Source organism: Drosophila novamexicana, unplaced genomic scaffold, assembly GCF_003285875.2.
Source record: "Drosophila novamexicana strain 15010-1031.04,08,12 unplaced genomic scaffold, DnovRS2.1 tig00000108-arrow-pilon, whole genome shotgun sequence".
In the NCBI taxonomy this organism is placed as follows: Eukaryota; Metazoa; Arthropoda; class Insecta; order Diptera; family Drosophilidae; genus Drosophila; species Drosophila novamexicana.
In genome coordinates, this window is record NW_020824772.1 from 3,593,138 (window position 1) to 3,606,970 (window position 13,833).

Below are 13,833 nucleotides of genomic sequence, written 5' to 3' on the forward strand. Positions count from 1 at the left end.
TAGTTGAGACGTCTTCTAAAGTTGTTTTGTTGTTGATTTGGTTGGTTAAATATATAAAAGAAAAATAGCTGTTTTTGATCGAAATTAAGGCAAACTACTAAGAGATAACGCACGACTCGTTGCTGGCGGGCAGGCCGTAATCGCTGCGCCCATAGCTGGACATGGAGGCGGGACTGCGTCGCCTGAACAGATCGGTGAGATGTGTGCTGCTTGTTGCTGCTGTACTCGGATAAAAGCTAGATGTACTTGTTGCACCCAACGCCGAGTATGGTCTTCGGCTGAGGTAGTCGCTGCTGGTTCCCGCATTGCTGAGGTAATCATAGCTGCTGCGTGGCGCTGGACTGCGTACATAGTTGGAGGTGGAGCTGGGAAAGCGACTCGTTGTTGACGTAGTCTTTGCTGGCATGCTGCTGGTATAGTGACGGGGCCTATAGCTGGACAGCTCCTCGTCCGGCTCGAAGTCGTAGTCCCTAGCCCGCTCCGTGCTACGTATGACATCACGCATATAGGGATTTCGCTCCACGACACGCTCGTTGACAAAGTCGCGTTTGCGATTGTGGAGCCGCTTGCTACGATCGAGCAGTGCACGCGTGCTGGCATCCACTGACTCATCGTAGTTGACATAGCTCAATGGACGCGAGGTAGCCACCGTTGTCGAGCGCGTATCTGTGTCCTGACTGGACCTTGCTGATAGTGACTGCATGGACGCAGACGCAGGCGCTCCAGTTTTGAGATCACTAAAGGATTTGGATTCCTGGCGAGCACTGGCTGCCAGTGGCTTAAAAGGCTCTGGTGACTGTGAGCGTGGCTTGTTATTGAATCTCTTGTTACTACGCCGCTTAGAGTTCAGTAAGCTGAGCACATCATCTGCCTCAAGCGAATCGCTGCGTTGGCTCTGCTCGAAAATAGTTTTGCCATCGGGCCACTGACGATTCTCAAAAGCAGCACAGGGCGGCGAGTCGGAACGTGCATACTCGGGCAATTTATTCTTCAGCTCTTGCTCTTCAACTTCGTCCTCGCTGTCTGGATGCAGTCCTGCAATGTGTTGATTTGGCCAGACACGATCCTTAAAGACCTCCGGCACTGGCTCATCGTCAGCGCTTACTTCGGGCACATATTTTGGTGCCTCCAGCTTAGGCAGGTGCAGCTTCTTGGGCATGGGCACAATCACCGGCTTATTATCCTGTAATTCTATAAATGCAAATGAGCTGCGTCGCGTGGATGCCGCCGTGGAGCCCATCGTCGAGTTGCTGTCATCACCCAAATCTAATTTCTTAAACATGGGAGGCGTACCCTCTCGCTTGGTGGACTCTCGCCGGCTGCTGCTGGCCTGCGTGGTACCACGTCGAACGCTTGTCTGTGGAGGCGTGGGTGGCGGCAGATTCCGCTTGCCGTTGGAGTTGTTACCGCTGGAGTTGCTGCTGCTCTGCTGCGAGTCGCGACGACGCTGCTCGGCAGCTGCTGCCTCAAAGCTCTCATCGCGTCTTAAAAGTGCTTGACGGCGTTCCCGCTCAAATTCTTGGATGAGGCGTTCCTCCGCCCGAGCCGCATCGTCATCAAGACTAGAAAGATTATTGAGCAGCTGAATGGAGCTGCTGGGAGAGACATCGATTTGTTTGCTTATGGGTAAGCGACGGCGCGGCGCCATTGGGCTGTTGGGCAATTTCTCCATGTCCCATTCCAAAGAGCCTTCCTTGCTGGTTGGTATCAGGGGCTGTTTGCGACGGGGCATGGGTGAGGCGGGCAGCTTCTCCATATCCCAGTCGAGCGAATTCTCCTTGCTGCGCACCTTTGGCGGCGTTACAAGCTTCGGTGCCTCATTGAGGCTACTGTGGGAAGAGTTTTCGCTTTTGATTGAATTATTTTGGCTCCCAGCGGATTTTGTGAACGAAGTTTGTGGCTGTTCGATTAGAATCTCTGGTATTGGACCTGACTTGACTTTATTCAAGCCATTTTCTTTGGGCTTAGGTGTCTCCTTCTCTACATGATCAACCACATCCTCCTCTTGAAGAAGTCTTGGAAATTTAAGCGCTTCTTCAGCAGCTCCAGACTGCATCTTTTCCTTCTCCGGCTGCAGCGTTTTTACGTGCAGTTGTTGCAGCAAATCCTGCACCGAAGGCGGCATGTCTTCTGGATCCAACTTTGCCAATTTCTTTTTCAGACGTTGTGGTGCAACTGGCAGAGTGGGTTCACTGGACGAAGAGCTGCTTTTTTGTCTGCGTTGTGGGCGTGCCGGAAAATGAACGCTATCCACTTCGTCCACCCCAGCATGTTCGTTGTTTATAAACCGATTGGGTTCCTCCATCCTGCTCAAGGGTATTTCATCGCGCTCTAGTGAATCCAGTTTGTCAACAATATCGCGTTCCTCGGAGCTACCGGCAATCAGTTTGGCGCTTGGGGTAATACCGATTAGTTCATCATTGGAATCAAACTCCACATTGACGAGCATTTCATCGGAAAAGTTGCCAAACAACTTTTCGATGCTCTGCTCCTCGGAGCTGCCACGCTTGACCACCGTAATGGGTTGGGCGCTGGGACTCTTGCTGATGGTAGTGCACAACGAGTCGGCATCCACATCGTCATCCACAGCAATGTCTGGTGTTTGGTCCATTGCCTCGACCATACTCTGAAAGACCTCATCTACATGCTCCGAATTGCGCTCCATCTCGATGCTGTGTAGAGCCTCCAACGCATCTAGGTTAAGTTTTTCGGTCAAAGAAATGTCCGATTGACGTCGAGAGAGCACAAGGCTGGACTGAGAACCACGCCGGGAACTGTTTAACGATTTATCGCAGCCAGTCTTGGGCAAGTTTTTAATATCCTCAACAACAGGACGCGACGGAGGAGTCTCAGTTTCTATGTTAACGGCTTCGCTAATTGTTTGCTGCGGAATATCCTCCACGAGTGGACTTTTTGTCTGAGAGCACTCCAGCTCCTTGGCCGCTGTGGCTTTATCCAGCAAGTCTAAAATCTCGAAGTCATCCGGGACAGGAGTGGCTGGCTTTACGGGTCTCACTTCGATCTTGCGTTCAATTTTATTGACAGTCCCCCCGGCGGCTTTTGCTGGCGTCTTTTGCGCTTGCTTTGCTTGTCGGGCATTGCTAATCTTGGCCAGCTCTTCTAGTGAATTATTAGCTTTAGCTGTCTTTTGGCTATTGCTCGGTGAGGTTTTCTTTTTGCTGGGCGATTTTTGCTTTTTAATGGGTGATTTGCGCTTTTCAGGGGATTTGCGGGACGCCAGACCAAAGAACTTGGCCAGCTTGGAATCGCGATATTGCACGGGCAGCTCATGTCCCCGAGTTGGCTCTGGTTTTACCTCCAGCTGCTTTTGCTGCTCCTCTTTTTGTGCAAAGAATCTATCGCGTTTCTTTTGCAGGAAATTGGTCGCCTCGTTGCGCCATTCATTGCGCAAATAGTCCATAGTTCTCTCCAGATCGCTCATGGAATCGCTGGCAGAGACCAGGGATTCACGTGAGCGATTTAGACTGCTCATATTGCTGGTGCTGGACTCCATGCGACGCAGCTTGAAGGATGCCTGCTCATCGCTTTGCTGCGAGTTGACGGAACTCATTGATTCAAAGCGCTTGAGTATGTTTTGGACGCCACTTAGTCGCTTGGGCTGTAAATCAAAGTCACCTTCGCCGAGCGATTTGGTTTTCAATAGCTTCTTGCTATTGCGCCGGGGAAGGCCCAACTCAAGATCGAGGCCCGTTTCTTCGAGTATACGTTCGATCTTATCCGAGAGATCACTGGGTGACTTTTCATCATTGAAGAGTTTTTGATAATCGGAGCTGGGCGAACGAGTCTCACCGTCGGCTAAAATCTCGTCCAGTATGCGTTCAGCTTCATCGCGTGGCGGCTGCTCCTCCGGCTTACTTTCCGGACCAGCTGCAGCTGCTGCAGCAGCCGCTGCTTTCTTGGCCTTGGTGCCTTTGGGCACAATTTTTTTTATGATTTTTATTTTACCCTTGGGTGTGGTTGTGGCCTTGGCTAAGGTCGTTGCACTTGTGGTTTTGGATGGAGTTTTTGATACGGTAGCCACCTTAACAGGTGTTTTTTTCTTGCTCAAATCTAGCGCGCCATCCAGCTGATGGTCGCGCAGACTGAAAGTATTCAACGATGCCTGCCGCTTGGGTGGCACAGGCTTTGTCTTAGCCTCCATCTTGGAGTGCGCATCCTTGGGCTCTTCTGCCACCTGCGACTGCGGTATAGATGCCTCGGTTTGCGATTTTTTTAGTCGCTCTGCAACAGTCTCAACGGCGCGTCGTTGAGGCGCCGGGCTGCTAGGAAAATACTTGGCCAGGTCCACATCCTTTAAGGTTTTCTGATTCTTATTTGTGTTGCCTGCGCTGCTCTTCTCCTCCTTCTGATTGGGAAAGTACTTGGACAGATCCACGTTAGCTGTATGCACCGTGGGCATTACCAGCTGTGATTTGATATGATCCATTGTACCCGCAAAGCTACTTGCACCAATCTCCTTGAGCTTGCTGCTCATTTGCGTGTTGGTTTGCGAGTCAGCATAAGCATCGTCATCTATATCCATTTCCTCATCCTGGTCGCTACTGTGCTGGCGTTGTAGTTTTTTAACTGTGCCCAGAATGCTCTCGATTTGCATTTTGTTGTCAATGGGCAGGGGAACCTTCTTTCTCGCTCGCGGACTGGACTTGGAACTGGCATTGCTTTTCATGCTGCTGGAGCGGCTCACATTGGCGCTGCTTTTGCGCTCCGGCTTGGGACTCAGCTGCGCCGGCTTCTTTAGACTTTCTGGTTTTTTTAGCAGCTCCTTGGGTCGCTCTTCAAAGTTGGGTTTGCGTGGCTTCAATTCTTCCAGATTGAAATCAATGACCGGCTTGGGTTTGGGCTCAACCACAGCTTGTGGCGGACTTACAACCTTTTCATATTTCTCATCAAACTTGGATTTGGGTGGTGCAGATGCTGTTGTAACTGCAGCCGCTATTGGCGTCTTCGGGGGACTGGTCATGCCAGCAGCTATGGCCGCATTCTCGGCTAACCATTTCTCCTTAAGCGTTAGCTTGCGCAATATGTCGCTCTTGACCAGATTTTCCTTGGCCAGCACTTCCAGATCTTTGTTCATTTTTACCATATTGTTCAGGTGATATAGCTTTTCGCTAATTGCTTCGATCTCGCTGCTAAATTTTCGCGGCGCATTCCGCTCTAGCTGCTCCAGTTGAGCACGTGTGGGTGGTGCAACGGGCGTGCTCGGCTGACTTTGTGCCGACTCAAAGGAGTTGGCTGATTTGATGGAACCTCGTTCCACGTTTTCCTTATTCTCTACATTCAACTTGAGCTTCTACATGCCCAAGTTGAGATTATTGTACATTTATTTAGAAACCAACACCATGTTTAAGGACAATTTTTAAAGTAATTGTACGTTTGATATCATCAGAGTATACAACAAAAAATTAAGAACAAAATTATGATAATAATATTAGTTTCCCATAGCCAAGTGATAAAAACTCTAGGAGACTCACCTCCGTTTCGGTATCCGTGGGCAAATTGACGGGCAACGGCTGTAGGCGTACTTCCTCGCGTCGCAGCTCCCGCGCTTTTTTAAACTCCTCACCCTCGGTGTCGTCTTTACCATCATCTGCAAAACATAAAAAATTATTAAAAGTCAAAGATATATGATTAGTATTCACGCACCCGCGATGCCTTCGCTAGAATCGTAGAAATCGTCAGAATCATCGCTATCCTCACAATACTGTTTGCCAATCCAATCTGATGCCAACTGCAGGGTCTGGGCACCAAATGGCGAATCGTCAGCTTCCTCGAACATCTCCGAGTCGGACTCCGTGTCGGACTCATCCGAACTGGACAACTCCGACTGTGAGTCGTTGTTAGATTCAGGCAGAAAATTGCGTCCAGACCACTCGTGCTCGTCAATAACATTGGCCTCATCATCAGACATAGCATCGGCCGAGGCAGCGGCTCTTGAGGTTTCCAACAAATCCACTTGGTCACTTGCCGGCGTAGTATCCATGGCCTGCACGGCGTCAGCGGCAGCGGTGGTGCCAGCTGCCAGGGGTTGCTGTGCGGCAGGTGATACAGGCTGTGCAGCAGCGGATCTCTGTGGGATTTGGTTTCAATAGGTGAGCAGGTCTTGATAGAAGGTCGATTTTTAGGTAAACTTACCCTCGCTTTGCTTACGCGCTGCGGCATGGGTTTGGGCGGCAGACGGAAATGTTGTGTGCAATAGAAGCGACCCTGCGGATCATCCCGATCAAAGGCATAGCCGCCCAGACGCAGATTGGTGTGGCAGTGATGACACTTAAGGCAATTGCGATGCAGCACCAAACCCTCGACGGTGGTCTTCTCCATAAGATACACAGTTTGCTTGCAAAAGCGGCACTTCTCGGAGGCTGCTTGCTTCTTAAAGGCCAGTGCCACCTTAGAGCTCTGTGGATGTGGGTGAAAGCCATTATAAATATGTTACTATTGGGTTTGTGGTTAGCACTGCCAACAAACAGTTAAGATTTGCATCTAAATACAGATGAGAGTCATGTACAAGTGAATGTGGTTGTGTGTGTGTGTGAGAGTGTGCGAACGACCTAAGTTAAAAGCACGCTAACTAAAACAACAAGAGCCACAATAACAACAACACGCTGGGAACCTTATACCATAAGGACGCGGCGATTACGTTAACAAAAGCCATAAAGCAAATAAATATAATACGGGATATATATATAGAGGATAAAAACACATAAACTTAAGCCCAATTCGGTTGGAACGCAAAACTACTCACAGATTTTGGTATGACAGTGTTGTTGGTGTTGGTGGTGGCATTGCTGCTGGCATTCTTCTCATCCGAATTGGTTTCGTCCTTTTTGACGAATTGTCCAGCAATGGAGGCGACCTTATTGCGTCCACGCTCGCCCACGTCCAGGTTGTGTCCCTCCTTGAGCTGTTTATCCAGATTCTTGAGCGTCGTATCAATCTCCTTGAACTTTTCGGCCTCGCGCGAATCCTGTCGCTGCGGCTTGGACATTTTGTGCTGACGTGCTTGAAACTGCTCTTTGCTCCATTTGGGCACCTTCTCGCGCCCTTTTGGCCCATGTATTTCGGTCTTCTTGGACAACTCAATCTTTTTTTCAATTTCGCGCACATTCCAATCAGTCGAATCGATCTTGCCAATGGCACGCATCAGATCTTTGGGTTTCTTATCACTGCCATGGCCAGCGCGTGCCGTCATGCGCTGCTCCATGTTCTTGATGCGATCGCTGAACTGCTCGTCGGTAGCATTCCGTGGCACCGCTGAGGGTATGTCACCACGTTCGCGATCCTATTTAAGGAGTGGTAAGGTATTTGGTATTTGGTGGTGCAGCAGCCATCAATGTTGGATTCAAGTGTATTTTTGTGTAGGTGTCAGATTGCATTAATTGTAGGGCGGGCATTGTTAACATTTTAAAGGGGAGTGAAGAAATCAAAATTTGAATAAATTTAAAGATATATCGTTGTAGGCACAAATACATAAACAACAATAAAAAAACCAAAAAGCAAACAATTAATGATTATAACTAAGATTTTAACTAATTAGATGAACGCATTTAGCGAAAGTTACTTTTGTATCTGGCAGAAAACACACTAACAAAACGTTGCATCTTATAGATATACGTATATATATTATTTATCTTTGTTTTAGTTAGAACATCTTTTACAAGCTTATTATATTTGAGCTTTTTTTTTGTCACAATAGGAAAGTTGTAGAAATAATACATTAGTCGCTATACGATTTAGGCCCAAGCTTCATGGAATACTTTTCCGCCTCATGCCGCAACATTTTTTTTTTTTTTGTTAGCCAAAGCACGCAGAGCCTGGCAGTTCGGTTAGTTTAGTTTGTGTTAGAGGAGCAAAGACTGGACAAAGCGTTGAGCCAAGACAAACACATAAGGAACACAGACGCAGCGTGCAGCATTTGCGTCAGCCAACATAGAGAAACCAGCAGGCAGTCAGGCAATAGAAGGATCTTGATCGTATCCTCTTTGCTTACGGGAAACAGAAGCTTGCGCTCAAGCTCCTTGACGCGATCGTTAAATACGGGCGCCTGCTGCCGATACAGGAATATTGAATAGTCCTCGAAGGGTGTACCATCCTCGGCCACGCCCTCAGCTACACCATCGCCCTCACGCAGTAATTTGCCCGCCTGCAGCAGTTGCAGACTCTTGTAGAAATTCTGCGTCTGATGGAAACGCTGCTGGCGTCGCCTGCTCATGCGATCATGACGATTCTCCTCGATCTCTTGCAGGCGCTGCTGGCGCTCCTCCTGCGCAGCAGAGTGGAGAGTCAAATTTGACAATTTCACAGTATGCGTGGGCACAAGTGTACGTGTGTGGTTGGGTGTATGTGTGTGTGTGTGTGTGTGTGGCAGGGAGAGTGAGTAATCATATGTGTTTAAATGAAATAGACATAAAACGTAGACTAATCTAGAGAACTATATGACTAACGACTGGTGTAGGATCTGGTTGCATTAGTAGAAATATATCGAATGTTACGTTTACAATGGGTATTTTAGCACACGGTAAACGGATGACAAATGGCAAAACTTTGGACACTGAGCGAACTGACCTCGTTGATGGATTCGTATGCGCTTATGACGTTACTGAGTTCATGAAAGAGAGCTGTTTTCAGTATGAGTTTAACCTTGGTTTATCGGTATTCGATTTTTTTTTATGGTTGTATGATAAGCGTTCAACAATAAATTACAATTAATAATTTTTTTGTATGAGCGTAAATTTTAAGGAGAATTGTATGAAAGAGAGAGAAAGAGAATTTGTTGACACAGTTGAAAAGTGATGGTCTCTCCGAGCACATTGCATAATTTGCTAACTTTACGAACTAAGAATATGTATATACAAGAAATTTTGATATGGCATCACTTTTCAAGCTGCATTTAATGCGCGAGTGAACCAATCCATGATATAGTCGAAACATTTACTCACAATGTTCGCCGTTTTATCAGCCTGGCGACGTTTCTTCGAGCGACGCGGCGTATCACTTTGAGCTGCAAGTGAGATAAAAGAGAAATAGAGTTAGATTTTGATTAAAAAAAAGCTAGGTGAAGTGAACCAGCTGCCCACTAAAAGTGAAAACAAAGAGACTGTATGTTGAGAAAACCTATTTGAGCTACAAATGAGATGTACTCGAAAATCAGTTAAGGTTTTTCTTATTTTAATGTGCCATAAGTGAGCATATGTAATTTTCATATCGGGGGATCTGTAAGTATTTCTAATTTTAGGGTCTGAAAAACCTATATTTTGACATATCTCAATATCTACATTATTTCATGTTATTTATGTATATGTATATAATATCATGTATTCGCATATCTATGTATCTGTTTTTTTATTTAATCATATAGCAGATAGTCAGAACAATCAGACAGACTAAAACTAACATGATGTCTAGCTCACAAAGAAGTGAAATAATACCTATTAATTAAGGACTCTTTGACGAAGTGGTTGACCAGACTGAATGATCTCTAGCTCTTAAGATGCTCTATATGATATATATGATATATGAGTACAAAGTAAATGGATTTTTATTGGGATAATACAATTTAGAGTGGCAGCTTGGGCGGCGCACTTGTTCTAGATTTGGCTTTTTGCTGTATTATCGTTATTTTTAACACACCCTGTTGCAAATTGCTGCTACCCGCGCTGCTGGCTGCAGCGGCGCCAGCGGCCACGCCGCCACTGTTCAAGAGCTGCTCGTGGCGGCGTTGTCGCTTGGCGCGCTCCTCCTCCAGCACTGAGCGTCGCTGCACTGTTGTGGGTACATCGACGGCATCTTGCATGGGCGACTTGGCCTTGGCCTTTGTCTGCAGCAGCTTGGAGAAGTCCGGCGGGGCGTGCGTATGATTGATGCGATACTTTTGACGCAGGTCACTAAAGTCCATCTTGGGATGCTTAATGTGTGGTATCTCGCCGCGAAACAGCTCACAGATTTGGTCCATGTAGTTGAGCCAGATACGCGACTCAACATCGGTCAGTTCCAGAGATTGCTTGGCACTCATAACACGATCAATGTGCAGCTCACGTTCCAGCACGGCAAAAGCCAGCTCATTGCACTCCAGCGGACTCATGTCCTTGGTGGCAGCATAATCAATAAGATCGGGTCGATAGCTAAAGAGATTTAAAGTGCATAAATGAGTAGGAGCTTAATAACACAAAGCTTCCGCTCACCGATTGATTAGTGCGCACAGCACACGGCCATTGCGAAACACATCCGAGGGCTCCTTGAGATCAGCGGCAAACTGAAAGGCAGCCAGCTGTGCGCTTATCCAGCGTAGCAAAGTGGCGCCTTGTGGAAGGGTATCTGTAAAGTATCATACAGATAGATTTCAGCTATACAGTGTTGTCTATATAAACTAACCTCCACTGCGACGCTTGCGTCTTCCCGGCGTCTCGACATGTGGCAATTGGATCGCGTGCGTGTCCATAAAAGTCTGCTCCAGTATTGAGGGATCATCGGTGTCAATAAGATGCTTTACTTGCCAGCTATTCACTGATTCGCGATTGAGGTTCGGATATCGTGTGGCCGGATCCACAGTGTAGGCGCTGATATCACGTTGCAGAGTATCCGGTGTGGTCTGATTAAGTAATCGATAGATGCTTTCACGCTGTGCCAGAACGCCTAAAGTGCTGTTCTGCGGATTTGACCACAGCTTGATGGCATATGCAGCATCCATGCTAGACAGAAAACCACGAGCGCAGCCTGATCCAGTGGGCCAGAAAGGCTCCAGCAGACTGTCACCCACGAGGCACTGAAGTAGTCGGCAGCCCTTACGTACCAGAGCACGGCAGGACATCTCGGCAGCAAACATAGAGGTAAAATCAAACATGGCCACATCCGGCTTACCATAATGATTCACAGCAAACTCCAGATTGGGCATTTGATATTGGGTGGAGAATTCGGCAGCCTCGCGTGCGTAGTCGTGGAGCTTCTGGGTGTCCACATTGGCGGGCGCTAACAGCTCGGCGGGATCGGCCATATCCTCAATAATGACACCCTTATCGATCAAGCTGTGCTTTTTGGCGGTCATCACAAAATAATGCGTCTCATCCTTGTAGTAGACAATGTTCTCGAGATCAATGCCCGTTCGACTGTACAGCTCTTTGAAGAAGGCCTGATTGAATATAAAGGCCACGCCGCTTATCTCCTCCACCTTGGCTTCCGCCTCGGTCTTTTTGTTGATAAAATTGGCCGTTATGGCAATGGCCAGCTTTCCGCGAAACTCCTTGCGTCTAAAATCAAGCATATTACGCTTGCCATCGGCGCCGATCAGTACATCGAATTCATAGTTTGACACCGCATGATCCGCTGGTGTGACCGCTGCATGCCAACCGGTGCCATCGCCGCTCGGCTCCAAGGGATGATCGAAACCGACACCCTCGTGTATCTCAACTCCCAGCAGCAGAGCCACTTTGAGAAGCATGCACTGCAACTGCCTGATGGATATGTGGTCAATGGAACCCGCACAGAACTTGCCATAGAACTTCTTGGCACCTAGATTCCTCAGATCCGTGATGACAAACGGCCACAGATGCAGCACATTGTTGCGAGTTATACGATCGCGCTTCTCCAGCACCACCACCTTGGCACCCAGCAGTTGCGCCTCAATGGCCGTGCGCAGACCACAGGGCCCGGCGCCAATGACCAGGACACGGGTGCCAGTACAGGCATTGCCCTTGCCATAGACACGATGTGCGGCACGTGCATCGAATTTTTTCCACAGCGCCTGCGCCTTCCACGATCGCACCTTGGCCTTGAGCTTCGGGTAGAAATCGTTCAACGGCGATGGACGCAGCCCCACCGCCTCGCACATGGCTCGATGCAGGGCCAATATTTGGCGCATTGTGGTTGCCACACAGAGCAGATCGAACAGCTCGGCGGCCTCCGCGGCAGCGGCATGTTCTGCCATCAGCAGCGCCTGTTGTTGCTGCTGTTGTGCCGTCAGCAGCCGTTGCTGTTGTTGTTGCTGCTGCTGCTGTTGTTGCTGCAGCTGCTGCTGGTGGTGCCGCTGATGCTGGCGGCTCATGCTACAAATAGAAGAAATACAAATTTTGATTAGCCAAAAACGAGTGACATTTTATGCTGAATTGAAATTTTCGAATTCATCTAATTAAACGCAGATTTTGCCTAAATAATAAATAAATAAACCCCTTATATAGTTATTTACAAAATATCTATGCATTCAGCATTCACCTCAGCGCTCTTTCGTTGTCTCTGTGCCTTTAATTATTTTTGCCATCTCGCTACCACAATTTCATTAATTTATGACAAAAAAAAAATAAAAATTTAAAAATCATGTTTACAATCGTCTCCTCAGCTTATGAGCTAATGTCAACGACCCAAGAAAAGCTTTTCGCGCGGGTTCACCAAGTTGAGCTTGAACAGAGAGTGAGAGTGCGTTTTGTTCACTTCCTATATATAGTACTTTCCTATATAACAGTGTGAACTATCCGATTTCTCGTATGGCTGAACAGAATCACTCGCACTAAAGATATTAGTTAGTTCGTTGCTTAGTTAGTTCGTTGTCTTTGAGTCTATGTGCAATAATACCTATATAATTAAAAGAATTATATTTGAATAATTGTCCAGGGCATACTGCAAATCAAACAAAACAAATGTGACTGATTTCAAGCATTAAAGCACCCTGTATATATTGGAACACTTTGTATTTTTAGTACCAACTGCAAAAGCTATTTATCGCAAATTGAGTGCCTGCATACCAAGTTGGTTTCTAAGCTTTCGTAGCTTTACTACCTCATTACTATTCAATATTTTCAACAAAACATCAAATATTGCATATTAACACATATTTTAAATAGTGTATTATGGAAATTATGGCCGTAAATCCTTGCCTTGCTTTTAGAGACTATTCATGAGCCTGGTGTTCAGGGTTCGGTTCGATGTAAAGAAACAAATCGAGCTCAAAATACATTGATTGATAGCGAATGCCAGTCCTTATTTCCATTACTTGACATCTGAATACAGGGTAGCGTTTAGTAGAGCACTCGCAACGTTAACCTGAAAATTTCTCCTCGTTGCTTTGTGGACAAACCCTTTATCAAAGTTATAATTGGATTAAATGTTGAGTGCATAACCAGAAGGAATATATTATGTGAAATATAGGTACTTTGTCAATTATTAATCAATAACTGATAACTGAAAGGGGTTTGAAACTGCTTTGCATGCTTAATTATCACATTGCTATATACAGACCACGTCCAAGCATTTAAAGGGATTCCTAGAAAATAGCAAATCCCTTTCAGGCGTTGTCGTTGACAACAATTTGGTTCCTCGTGATTGGAACAAGGCAGATTTCGTCGCAACATCGTGCTTCAATTAATTAAATTAAAAGCAAAAATAAATCAAAATTAAAGAAGCGCATAAAGTGGGCAGTCAGGCGACGATTACTCATGCAAATGCCAGAGGCGGCACCAGGAAAGGCTGCTCAGATTTGTGTAGATTGGATTGGATGTGGTATCGGAAGAACAAAGGAGTGAAAGGAAAATTGCGTTGCCATTTCAAAGCGGACAACATTGACAACCAGAGAAGACAAAACGCTGAAGCCAATAGGGAAATGTGCCACTGAAAAGCTAAAGTTTTGTGGCACAGACTTGAACCTTGGCGTGGGCGCTAGACGTGCAACAACCTGACAATGGGTCCAAGGAACAGACTGTTAAGTGCTCCGACAAAGCATACGATATACTATATGCACACTCTGTGCATGTATACATCATATAGTTGGGGCTTATGAAAATGAACTTCAAAGCGTTGCAATAAAAATGAAAAGTAAGCCACGAGACAGGG

The 13,833-nt window shown here is 46.8% G+C and overlaps 1 protein-coding gene across 5 annotated transcripts in view; it reads right to left on the reverse strand.

Moving 5' to 3' along the window:
* The window catches only part of LOC115757678 (F-actin-monooxygenase Mical), a 50,279-nt gene that overhangs the window by 8,877 nt on the left and 27,569 nt on the right, over positions 1 to 13,833 (reverse strand). For 3 of the 5 annotated variants that reach the window (XR_004017367.1, XM_030698010.1, XM_030698013.1), the window contains exons 4-11: positions 10,390 to 12,056; positions 10,200 to 10,332; positions 9,649 to 10,139; positions 8,958 to 9,019; positions 6,764 to 7,300; positions 6,154 to 6,417; positions 5,665 to 6,088; positions 5,493 to 5,608 (exon numbers count right to left, since the gene is read on the reverse strand). Coding sequence is in view for 4 of the 5 variants with exons in the window: in XM_030698010.1 (XP_030553870.1) it covers positions 5,493 to 5,608; positions 5,665 to 6,088; positions 6,154 to 6,417; positions 6,764 to 7,300; positions 8,958 to 9,019; positions 9,649 to 10,139; positions 10,200 to 10,332; positions 10,390 to 12,055 (3,693 nt within the window). In the remaining variant the exon portion in view is untranslated. Of the gene's footprint in view, positions 1 to 109; positions 5,312 to 5,492; positions 5,609 to 5,664; positions 6,089 to 6,153; positions 6,418 to 6,763; positions 7,301 to 8,008; positions 8,282 to 8,957; positions 9,020 to 9,648; positions 10,140 to 10,199; positions 10,333 to 10,389; positions 12,057 to 13,833 lie in introns of all 5 variants that reach the window. The other 2 variants (XM_030698014.1, XM_030698011.1) reach the window with 2 other exon arrangements.